The 12,429-nt window shown below is 39.4% G+C and overlaps 1 protein-coding gene across 50 annotated transcripts in view; it reads left to right on the top strand.

Annotated features, from left to right (window-relative positions):
• The window catches only part of ABI2 (abl interactor 2), a 110,579-nt gene that overhangs the window by 80,944 nt on the left and 17,206 nt on the right, over window positions 1-12,429 (top strand). For 32 of the 50 annotated variants that reach the window (XM_032754861.2, XM_032754860.2, XM_032754839.2 and 29 more), the window contains 2 exons: window positions 3,354-3,440; window positions 8,949-9,122. In XM_032754861.2, the coding sequence (XP_032610752.1) occupies window positions 3,354-3,440; window positions 8,949-9,122 (261 nt within the window). The remainder of the gene's footprint in view (window positions 1-3,353; window positions 3,441-8,948; window positions 9,123-12,429) is intronic. The other 18 variants (XM_032754842.2, XM_032754831.2, XM_058439510.1 and 15 more) reach the window with 1 other exon arrangement.

Below are 12,429 nucleotides of genomic sequence, written 5' to 3'. Positions count from 1 at the left end.
TACTTGGAAAGTCTGTACATTTCATCAGCACAGACTCATCATTTAGGTTTGGATTGCTTGGAAAGCCTTTTAATGTTTATATCTAAACATTCTTGTATATTGTGAAAATTACATAACAGAATCTAAGTTTGGAGATCTTTTGGTGGTTATTGGGAAAGAGTCTTGTCTTATGAGGAATCATTTTAGCTAAATGAAATGAAAACAAGTTTGCTTCCTGCTCTTCTTTGCCTGTTCACAAAATGACTAGGATTAGAACTGAATATTGCAACAATTCTTTCCTCAAAATTCTGCTTAAATTCACTTAAAATGGTTTGTTTTCAGCTCAACTCCAAGAAAGACAGTATATTCTGGCTCACAGACATTCTTGTCAGATGAAATCTTACATGGTCCAAAAAGAAAATGATGTGGTATCTGAATTAATTTGGACCACCTTGTTAAAGGTTTGTCCTGGAGAAAAGTAGAATTTGGGATAACCCCAGACGGAACTGAATTTTTGAACATGCCTTAGACTAGCTTTGAAAAAAGTCTTAAGTTGTTACCAAGTCATTCTTTTAAGGAAGAACTGCCATTGATCTTTCCCTGGCTGCTGGTGGACTTCTTTTTTTTTTTTGAGATGGAGTTTTGCTCTTGTTGCCCAGACTGGAGTGCAATGGCTTGATCTCGGCTCACTGCAACCTCTACCTCCTGGGTTCAAGTGATTCTCCTGGCTCAGCCTCCCGAGTAGCTGGGATTACAGGCACCTGCTACCATGCCTGGCTAATTTTTGTATTTTTAGTAGAGACGGGGTTTCACCATGTCGGCCAGGCTGATCTCAAACTCCTGACCTCAGGTGATGCGCCCCCCTCGGCCTTCCAAACTGATGGGATTACAGGCATGAGCCACCGTGCCTGGCTGCTGGTGTACTTCTTAAAACCACTATGGCTTCAGATTTTCACTTTCAGAAGTAGAAAGGAAATAAGCATATTCATCTTAAAAAAAAGAAAACAACCTCAGTCTACCCACAAAAAGACTGCTGTAGGTTAAGCACCTAATCATTCTTTTTTAGCTGAGTACCAAAAGGTCATTTTTTATATTTGTTAGAGAAACAGTGACTGAAGTGGGAAATTTCCCACTTTTCTGTTACACAGAAGGTTAGGATACATGCCAACAGAAGAGGAGCATTTCATCTTGGATGTGAACACGTGCCTTGTCTCTGCTCTTCTAGTGCCAGTTGCTGCCTGCTACTGTTTCTCAGTTTTATCTTTTTTTTCTGTGCCCCTTCTCTTTTCACTGTCTTCTGCTTACCCTTGGAAACAATATTATGAACATACCAACAGTTGTTGTAAGCCTCTGAGTGGGAAGCAGACACACAAGTCAAGGATTTACTGCTAAGAATTATGACTTTAGGGAAAAACCTAACCAAAGGTGTCTTTTTAAGAAAGGTACCAATTTTTAGGGTTATACTGCTCTGTTCTTTGCATCTAGATATTCAGGATTATGTGCTTAACTCTTGTCTGTGCATTGATGTGTCCTCCCTGCATCTATCCGTAGCATCAATTGTAGATATTTTGCATAATCTCAACCCAAATGTATCATATCAATCTCTCTTCCTGACTTACCTGTTTACCATCCCATTTCTTTCCCAGTACTACCTACCAGGCTTAACATAGTTAATGACATCTCCATCTTCGTAGTTATGAAGGGTAAAAATCTAAGAATGACCTTCAGCTTGTTGCTGTCCTTGATATGCTAGCTAAATCATTAATTGCGAAGTACTCTCTTCCCACATTTTCAATGTTCTCTCCTTTTCTAGAAACTGCTTTGATTTATTACGTGCCAGCCACTGGGTTAGGCTTTCCACATCCATTGTCTGTTTTTAATCTTTGCAGCCACTATGTGAAGTAGGTTGCATTACCTTGTTTTCATATCACATTTATGGAATAGGCCTGAAGAAGTTAATTGACTAGCTATCCAAACAGCCAGGAAAATGATGGATCAGAGATTTGAGGCTGAGTGACTTGAAAATCCAACCTCTTTCCACTAAGCACTCTTCCACCAGGCATATAAGATCCTTCCCTATTTCTATTTCTGGGTTTTTTTTACTTTCTCTTTGGGTATCTTTTCCTAGCCATATGGAAACATTTCTGGTCCTGTGAACTGGTTATGCTGTTTGATGCCTCTGAGCCTTCACCCTCACTTGCTTCTCTCAACTTGATTATCTTTCTCAACCTCTGTCAGCTTGGCAGCTTCCTTTCTTCAAGTCCCTGCTGAGAGGTCATTTCATTGTAGCCCTCCTCACCTCCACCACTACTTCCAGGGAATTGCTACAAATATTGTTGGGTTAAGATTATCATGTATTCTTCTGTTTCAATAGAATGTGATCTCCTTGAGAGCACAGACATGTTCATCTTTTTAGTTTTATTAGTCTTAACTGTATTTTGGAGCTAATAGAGGCATTTTCTCTTTATAAGAAAATGCATATCATACTTTGTACCCATTCTAAAGGAAACTGTAACCGTAATCTTTTTTCTTTTTTTTGCCTCTTTAGTTTCCACATATACCTGGCTTATTAGTGCATTTATATATGTTAAACATTTGTTGACAGTTTACTAGTTCTAGGCACTGTGCCAGGTGATTGAGGTGCAGGGAAATACACCTTGGGAAGGAGAGTGGAATGATTTGATTAAGGCCTGCACTTTTCTATACCATCAGGGAGGAAATGTACCAATGAGTTGGGATTATGAAAAATTGTAATGACATAGCACCTGATTCCCAGAGGACAGTTTTGATACTGTTTTCCTAGCAGGTGTTTGCCACTTACTTAGTAGGAAGTCAGTAAGTATTTGTCTAATTAATGAATGAAGAACCAATTTACTTGCCTACAATTAGAGTAATAAAAAGTATACATTTAGAGTGTTGGGATGTAATATTTTTTTCTCTCTGTATTGACAAACATTTAAACTTGTAATCTTCCAAGGTAAAATTCAGAAAACAACATCATGGTAATCTGCAGAAATGCTTTCCTTGAGAAGGCATGATGTTATGATATGAAAAAAGATCAATTATATGTTATATATATATATATAAAAAATATATGATTGTTATATATATAAAACATGATTGTTATATATATATTTAACATATCTGTGTATGATAAATGCCTCCTGTTGTGATTTTCAAAAACTTACTAAAAATTCCCCCAGTACTTCATGTGTTAATGAGTTGTCCCTCAACAGGGGATCCTTGAGATCACTGATAAAATGTTTGTGAATAGTAGTTTCCCTCGTTTATGTGTTTATTTTATTGTATTATCCTTTCCTTTTAATGTAACTCGCCCTTATCCCTTATCCTCCACACCTTTTTTGTTTTTGCAGTATCTCTTGCTCCTCCTCCTCCCTCCATCCTACAGGTAACTCCTCAGTTACCTTTAATGGGATTTGTGGCCAGAGTCCAAGAAAATAGTAAGTTTATGTCTTCTTTATGCTGTAGATCAGATTATAGGCATAAAATGTCATTTATATGTGATTGACTGGATAGTCATTCATTTGCTGATACTTCAACATTTCAATATTATGAACAAGTCACTGTCTGGCTAGTGGAGATAAAATAGAGAAATTTTCTACTTTTAAATAACTAGTAGTAAAGACATAAGACAAATACATATAAAATAAGGCACATATAAGAAAAGAAAGATCACATCCTACTGAGGAGGTATCTTTAATCACTAGATATCCCGTCTTTCTCTGGGTTGCTCAAATAAGTGGTAGTCTAGTTTCTTATCACTGGAGTTTTACGGGTATTATAGGTGGTCTGAGAATCTTCCTCCAGTTTTGTGATTCCAGATATCAGAAGGGCCTTTTATGGTAGGGCTCAGAGGACCACGCTGCCAGTCTGTCTCCCGAGAAGCCTCATAGGTTGGCAATGAATTTCCCTTGGCCTGTTCAGGTAACTAATTATGTTGATACCTTGAGTCTTCTTGGGAAGCATTAAGGGAGCTCAGGAGACTGATGACAAATCAGGAGGCCTGTATCAACATTCAGTGAGGAATTCCTGTCACAGAGACCAGTGAACATAGACTGTATGACGGACAAATCATCTTCTTATGGGCAGTCTTTGTGAGGGCCACATCACAATAATAAGGTTACATGATTTGCATGAATCTGAACTAGGAGAATGATATTAAAGATCTCATGTCATCAGACCAAAGTAGTCCAGTGTATATATCTCATAACAAGGATGGATGACTTCACTGGTGGGGTAGAAATATTTGCAATCTCTGGCTTAGGATTCCTGCTTATTTGGAAATGGGCACTGCCAATACTAGAATGTAAGCTCTATAAGAGCAAGGAGTTTTGCCTGTTTTGCTTGCTAGCTGTTTCCCCAGCACTTGGAAAAGCATCTGACATATAGCAGGCACTTTTGGTCCCCCCTTTCTTCTGCTTCTGTAGCTGACTAAATGCCCCCCTTTTATCAGCACATTCTTCTAGATGTGGTTGTATTTTAACTAATAATTCAGTCTTACTGGCCTAAGGGCTCAGTGTCTTTCAGGTGCCTTTGCATCTCTATTTGCTAATTTCTGAAAATAGTCTATTTTACTTACTTTTGTTTGTTGGAAGGTACTCCGTGAACACCTGTAATGTTTACCACACTGTGACTTCGTAAGATGTTTTGTTGAGTTTAAGAGCTGTTTTCACATATAATTAGGTTGACTTCGTATGTTTTAAATTATGCTATTGGGGCCCCCTCTTCTTTAGCTTGGGTGTGACCCACACTGGCTTGAGGAGAAAACTGCCTCTCAGCAAGATTCAACTATTAATAGTTCAGCATGTGCCAAGCACAGCCATAGTGTGATCCTCTGCCAGGCTTGTGAGGTCAAGTGTGGGATACAAGGTCACTGTTCCCAGGTTTTAAAAAATGTCTGCTGCATCCAAACAGGGTAAGTACCAAGTAGAAAAGGATTTAATTACAGTACCAGAATTGAAGGACTTTCCAGTGCTGGTTCCATTCTGCATACTCCATACAAGGTGGAAAGTCTAAGTAAATGTCATTACAGTAAAAGAATTTTCTTCCATCACAAATCCAGTTTAATCACAATGATTAATGATGGTAGTCACTTGAATAATACCCTGGGAGTTTTTTCTGTTTTTACTATTGTGATGAGCATACACCTTAGAGAATTCTGCCAATCATTTGCTACTGCATGTTCTGTGAGATATTGTCATTCATTCTGAACAAAAGTGGTTCTGAGCAGCTTCTAGAGTAAAGGCCAGATTTTGAAACTGACATTGAAGACTAATCCATTAATGAAACACGAATGTTTGTATAGCAACTAAGTGGTTATTTTCTTAGCAAAAAATTAGACTTGAAAGTTGAATAGGATTTAAAGCAAGATGTCATTGGTTTTCGCCAGTCACCAGTGAAAGCTGCAAACTTTGTAGAAACAGCAAAATGTTTCATGAACCAAACCTAAGAAGTACTGTTTTAATTTAATAGTAAAGTGCATGAATATCACTTTAAGACTTAGAAATGTCTTAAGTAGATGACTGCAAAACATTATTATAGCAGCACTACCTATATTTTAAAAAGTCATTCCCTAATTTAGCCACCCTATCACAGTTGATTGCCTTTTGGATTAGTCTTTTTCATCTTTTCCTACAATCGTATACGTTTCTCATGTACACAATGTACAAAAAAATTGTGTTTGAGGTGTGCTGTGAACTAATTTTACAGACGTGGCAAGACTTAGACATTCAAATAATGTTTAAGTCTTTAAACTCTTTAAAACATTCACCTTGGAAAGATACATACATTTCTTTTGGTATATCTTCAAAGATATTTCTTTGGAATTATCTTCAAAGCTTTCCAGGTATATTATTTTGAAGATATTCCGTGATAGCAAATACTCACTCTGCATTAAGTTTGATGTTTGGAAGAAATCTGGAATAATTTGGAACCAGTTATAGTGAGCCAGTTATACTGGGGTAAGAAGTACAGCTATGACCCTGTTATTCCCCTTAAAATCTTTCTGTGGCTCCCCATGGCTCTTTGGATAGAGTCCAAACTGCTGTAAGGCCCTTCCTGCCTCATCCTCTTCAGCTTTCTCATGTCTCTGGCTACTGAACTTTGGGCAGTTCTTTGAAAGTTTCTTGCTTTCTTACCTTTGTACTTGTATTGTCTTTGTTTTTTTTTTTTTTTTTGAGACAGTCTTACTCTGTCACCCAGGCTGGAGTACAGTGGTGCGATCTTGGCTTACTGCCACTTTCCCCTCCTGGGTTCAAGTGATTCTCATGCCTCAGCCTTGCGAGTAGCTGGGAATACACGCGTGCACCACCACATGCGGCTAATTTTTGTATTTTTAGTAGAGACGGGGTTTTGCCATATTGGCCAGGCTGGGCTTGAACTCCTGAGCTCAAATGATCCGCCTGCCTCAGCCTCCCAAAGTGCTGGGATTACAGGCGTGAGCCTCCCTGCCTGGCCTTGTTTTGTTCTTTGTATCTGACATGAAATATCGATCCCTATGCCATCCTACCCTCCCCCCTTCCTCCCCATTAACTCTTACTCTTCCTTCAGGTTTCAGGAAGCCTTTCCTGACCCACATAACAAGTGTGGTTTATGCTGTGTGCTCCTATAGTATCTTAAAACACACACTACATCAATTGTAAATGAAGGTTTGGTCGTTCATGTCTTCATGACTTTTGCCTACTGCCCTTTTCTCAATGCTGAGCATAATATCCAGCCATATTATTTAATGTTTGTTGAATAAATACTAATGAAGCATGACTTGAAGGTTTTTAAATTTATCTCATCCCATAGTAGTGTAGCTTTTAAGATAATAGGCATTGGAGTTCAGGTGCTTTTCCACTTACTTGCTGTCGGAATACTTAATCTTGGAAGGCCAGTCTCCACATCTATAAAATGAAAAACACCACCTCCCAATATAAAGATGAAATGAAATAATGCATTACAAAGGACTAGCTGAGTAATTGGAACATTTTAAGTCAAAAGTGGTAGCTTATTAAACTGGCAGTTACAAGAAAAGTAAAAATGACCAATGGCAGCATCTTTGAGTAATTTTGTAGTGTCATTTCTCAAGGTTATTGTTTTGAAAGTTCCTTTGTATCTGTGGTTCTGTGCAGTTGTTTAAAGTCAGTCTTTTTATCTTACAAATGGAAATAGGATAAAGTGCTCTTTCTCACCCAAGTATATGGTAAATCACATATCTATATCTTTTGTTTATTAATAAAAACTATTAGGATGAAAGACATTCTATTTAATGACTGAAGTTTTAAAGTTTATAAAGTAGATCAGTATTCTATACTGGGGCACAGCAGATGGGAAGAATACTGATATGACAGCATGGTGTTGATGTTGCTGCTCCCACCAGGCATCAGCAATCTTCGAAAATCCATTTAATTCACTGGGCGCGGTGGCTCAAGCCTGTAATCCCAGCACTTTGGGAGGCCGAGGTGGGCAGATCATGAGGTCAGGAGATCAAGACCATCCTGGCTAACACGGTGAAACCCCTTCTCTACTAAAAATACAAAAAATTAGCCGGGCGTGTTGGCGGGCGCGTTGGCGGGCGCCTGTAGTCCCAACTACTTGGGAGGCTGAGGCAGGAGAATGGCGTGAACCCGGGAGGCAGAGCTTGCAGTGAGCTGAGATCGCGCCACTGCACTCCAGCCTGGGGGACAGAGAAAGACTCTGTTTCAAAAAAAAAAAAAAAAAATCCATTTAATTCAATTGGTAGGCTTAGATTAAAAAATACTAAATAAATTGGATTGCTCAGAGAATCACATGGGAACTATACTGGTACCTCATAAATAAGAATTAGTGCTGTTCATTAAACCTGGGGAGCTGATAAACAGGTTTATTCATTTCATTCTGTTCAGCTGTGCTCAAGTATGTACCAACCATTTTGAAAGCTTAAGGTAGCTGAGTTTGAAGATAATCTTTTTGATGTTACTATATATTGGTATGCAAGCTGTGGAAGCACATCTCCATGGGAGATATTTTAAATTACTCTGATAGTACACTTGGACATTTAGCCTGAAGAAATTCTGAATTATAGTCTGAATTAGAAGAAATTCTATAAGTAAACAAACATCTTCATAGATGAAGTAACCCGTTTGTTGATGATTTTTTTCCTCTTGAATTTGGTAAAATGCTATTTTAGAAAAATTCATTAAGAGGAAAGTAGTGGGTTATTAAAATTTTACTATTCCCTGGACTCATTTAAGTGAAAAAATATTTTAAGAATTTGTGATATATGGTTTTCAGTGTATTTCTGATAACTTATCCTTGAATACAGTGTAAAGCTCCGCTGTATTGTACTGATCTCTGGTTTTTTGATTTTTTTTTTTTTTTTTTTTTTGCGTTAATTGTTTTTGAGACGCAGTCTTGCTCTATGGCCCAGGCTGGAGTGGCATGATCTCGACTCACTGCAACCTCCACCTCCCCAGTTCAAGCAATTCTCATGCCTTGGCCTCCTGAGTAGCTGGGATTACGGGCGCCCAGGACCATGTGCGACTAATTTTTGTATTTTTAGTAGAGACAGGGTTTCACCATGTTGCCCAGGCTGGTCTCGAACTTCTGACCTCAGGTGATCCGCCCGCCTCGGCCTGCCAAAGTGCTAGGATTACAGGCGCGAGCCACTGCTCCTGGCCATACTGATCTCTTTGGAAAGAGGATTTGTGTTAGTATAAACAGGTTCCAGAGGCTCAGTTAATAATTATTTTGTCTAAACTTTATTCAGTGTCCATTAGCATTAATCCAAGTGCAAGAGAGGGAGAACGTCATACTTGGAGCTCTAGAACATTATAGTTGGTGGGAAGACTTCCCTTGCTCATTCATTTTCTGAAGGAATATTACATTTATTTTCAAGTCTAGGTTTATATTCCATGAACCCTTGGATAGGAAATACTGAACTTTGCATAACATACAGTTTTGTTGTCAGCCTGATACGTTCTTAGTTTCAGATACACCACCTCCACCGCCACCTGTGGAAGAACCAGTCTTTGATGAGTCTCCCCCACCTCCTCCTCCCCCAGAAGATTACGAAGAGGAGGAAGCTGCTGTGGTTGAGTATAGTGATCCTTATGCTGAAGAGGACCCACCGTGGGCTCCACGTTCTTACTTGGAAAAGGGTAAGTTTCAGAAGGATATCTGGATAGATGGGAAGAAACCTCTACATAGAAATGAAATTTGCTGGTACTGAAGAGAATCTTGTTTATTTTTTACTAAGTGAAGTTTTATTTATTTGTATTTGTGCATTTTTACTGAGTTTACAAGGTTCATGATTTTGAAAGTTACACTAGTAAAATTCTGTGAATATTTGATTTAAAAAAACTGATGGTTATCTATATTGTTCCTATTGAACATGCTTTTTATGAATGGTTTCTATCAGTGTTTTTCTGTTTCCTTTGGCCTCAGGAAGATTATTTTTCCACATTATTATTCGTACCTCCATGCTTTAGAACATTACTTTGTGTCACCTTATAATCAGATACTTCAGTTTAAATGTCTCCACATGAAACTTTCTTCCACAGAATAATGGTTTCTCAGTTTCTTTGCCAAGTAATATTGGGCATTTCTTTTAGTGAAAAGCTTCTTTGATATTAGCTAATTATGATGTAGCACTTTGGGATACAAGCTTTCAAATCCATCAAGACTAATCAGCTCAGAAAAAAACGTGTGCTGTCTGGAAGGAAATTTTCTTTTAAGAAAATCAAAGCTACTAACCCACTGAGTCTCAAAGCTGGCTACACATTAGAATCATTTGGAGAGCTTTTATAAAGAAATAATAGGCTTCCACTTTTGGCCAAGAGAGAGCAACAGTAATCAGGTTTACCCTCCCTCCTAAAACAGGAATTTTAAAACCCCACAAAATAATGGTTTTCAGACATTGAACAACAGGCACTGGAGAGAAGGAAATAAATTTTTTTCCCTTATGTAGCTACTATAAATGCCACACGTGATCAAGAAGGGAAAGGAAAACATGAACATGAGAGAGACGTGGAATATATCTTTAAAAAGAGAAAGAGAAAGAGAAACATAATATTTCTGGAGACGAAAAACACATGCTGCAGAAGAAAGCATTAGCAACCTTGATGCCATGACAGTAGAAACTGTCCAAAATAAGGCACAGAGAAGAAAGTGGAAAAAAAGGCAAAAAGGAAAACAGAGCAACAGATAATGTGAAACAAGATCAGATAGTCTTTATGTATGTGTAATTGGAGTCCGCAGGAGATGTGAGAGGAAAAAGAGTTGAAACAATCATAGACAAAATATTTCCACATTTGATGAAAACTATATTAGTTGTGTATTGCTACCTAACAAGTTATTCCAAAAATTTAGTGGCTTAAACAAAACATCCATTATCTCCCAGTTTCTGTGCGTGGCTCAGCTGGGCCCTCTGGTTCAGGGACTCGTCACACGGCTGCAATCAAGGTATCAGCTGAGGCTGCAGTGATCTCAGGGCTTGACTGAGGGAGGCTGCTTTCAGGCTCACTCATGGTTATTGGCAGGATTTAGTTCCTTGTGGGTTGTTGGCCTGAGGGCCTCGGCTTCTTCATTGGCTGTTGGCCAGAGGCTGCCCACAATTCTGGACCACATAGGCTTCTCCGTAGGGCAGCTCACAACATGGCAGCTAACTTCATTAGAATGAACAAGCAAGAAGCGCCAAAAAGAGAATGCAAGCAAGACACTAGTCCTTTTTTCACCTTAAGCCAGAAGTGATGATCTGTCATTTTTGCCATTTTCTGTTCATTAAAGCAAGTTAATAGGATTAGTCAACACTGAAGGGGTAGGGATTACCTAAAGGCATGAATACTATGAGGCAGAAATCATTGGGAGCTGTTTTAGAAGTTGTCTCCCACAAAACTATAAACTCACAGATCCAAGAAGTTCAATAAACCCCAAAAAGAGGAAAAGAAAATCTTGCCAAGTCACATCATAATCAATTTGCTAAAAACCAGTACCTTAGAAAATCTTAAAGATAATCAGAGGAAAAATGACATATTATGTACAGAGGAACAAAGATAAGAATGACTGCATGGTTCTCATCAAAAAGCTGTTAAGTCAGAGAATTGAGCAAAATCTTTAAAGTAATGAAGGAAAATGTCAACCCAGTGTCCTTTACTTAGCAAAAATATCCTTCCTAAATTAAAGATTTTTTTTTTTTTTTTTGAGACGGAGTTTCGCTCTTGTTGCCCAGCCTGGAGTGCAATGGCGTGATCTCAGCTCACAGCAACCTTCACCTCCCAGGTTCACGCCATTCTTCTGCCTCAGCCTCCCGAGTAGCTGGGACTACCGGCGCCCGCCACCACACCCCGCTAATTTTTTTGTATTTTTAGTGGAGACATGGTTTCACGGTGGTCTTGATCTCCTGACCTCGTGATCCGCCCGCCTTGGCCTCCCAAAGTGCTGGGATTACAGGCGTGAGCCACGAGGCAGAGTCTCGCTCTGTCACCCAGGCTGGAGTGCAGTGGTGCGATCCTGGCTCACTGCAAGCTCAGACTCCCGGGTTCACGGCATTCTCCTGCCTCAGCCTCCTGAGTAGCTGGGACTACAGGCGCCTGCCACCACGCCCGGCTAATTTTCTGTATTTTTTTTTTGGTAGAGACGGGGTTTCACCGTGTTAGCCAGGATGGTCTCAATCTCCTGACCTCGTGATCCACCCACCTCTGCCTCCCGAAGTGCTGGGATTACAGGCGTGAGCTACTGCGCCCAGCCTGTGCTTTGTATTTTATGTGGATTGCCTTGTTTAATATAAGAATGCTTTGGGCTGTAATCCCAGCACTTTGGGAGGCTGAGGCAGGCCGAACACCTGAGGTTGGGAGTTGGAGACCAGCCTGACCAACATGGAGAAACCCCCTCTCTACTAAAAGTACAAAATTAGCTGGGCATGGTGACGCATGCCTGTAATCCCAGCTACTCGGGAGGCTGAGGCAGGAGAATCACTTGAACCCCAGAGGCGGAGGTTGCGGAGAGCTGAGATTGCACCATTGCACTCTAGCCTGGGCAACAAGAGTGAAACTCCATCTTCAAAAAAAACATGCTTTGAAATGTTAGCTCTATTATAATTCCCATTATATAGTTGAATAAAAAGAAGCCTAGGAAAGTTAAGTATGTACTGTAAACTGTAATAGTTAAGTGTTAGAATTGGGATTTGACTGGGTAGTATAACTCTAGACCCCACTCTCTTCACCGTTGTCCTAAATGTGAGCTCTGGCATCTGGCAGACCTAGGATTGAGTCTTGGCTTTACAGTTTATGAGCATTAAGTCCTCCCTGGAAAACTTCTTTTTTACTGCCCATTTTGTGTCTCTTAACTTTTGTAAAGCCATCTATTCTTTTGTTCCTCTGGCTCAGCAATACAGCTTTTAGCTAGAAATATAAATGATATATAGGAATTGTCAGATAACATTTCTGTCTTCACAAGACTGTGACAGTC

Source organism: Hylobates moloch, unplaced genomic scaffold (assembly GCF_009828535.3).
Source record: "Hylobates moloch isolate HMO894 unplaced genomic scaffold, HMol_V3 SCAFFOLD_1, whole genome shotgun sequence".
In the NCBI taxonomy this organism is placed as follows: domain Eukaryota; kingdom Metazoa; phylum Chordata; class Mammalia; order Primates; family Hylobatidae; genus Hylobates; species Hylobates moloch.
The sequence above is the reverse complement of the archived record's forward strand: the minus strand, read 5'-3'. Positions and strand labels throughout refer to the sequence as shown.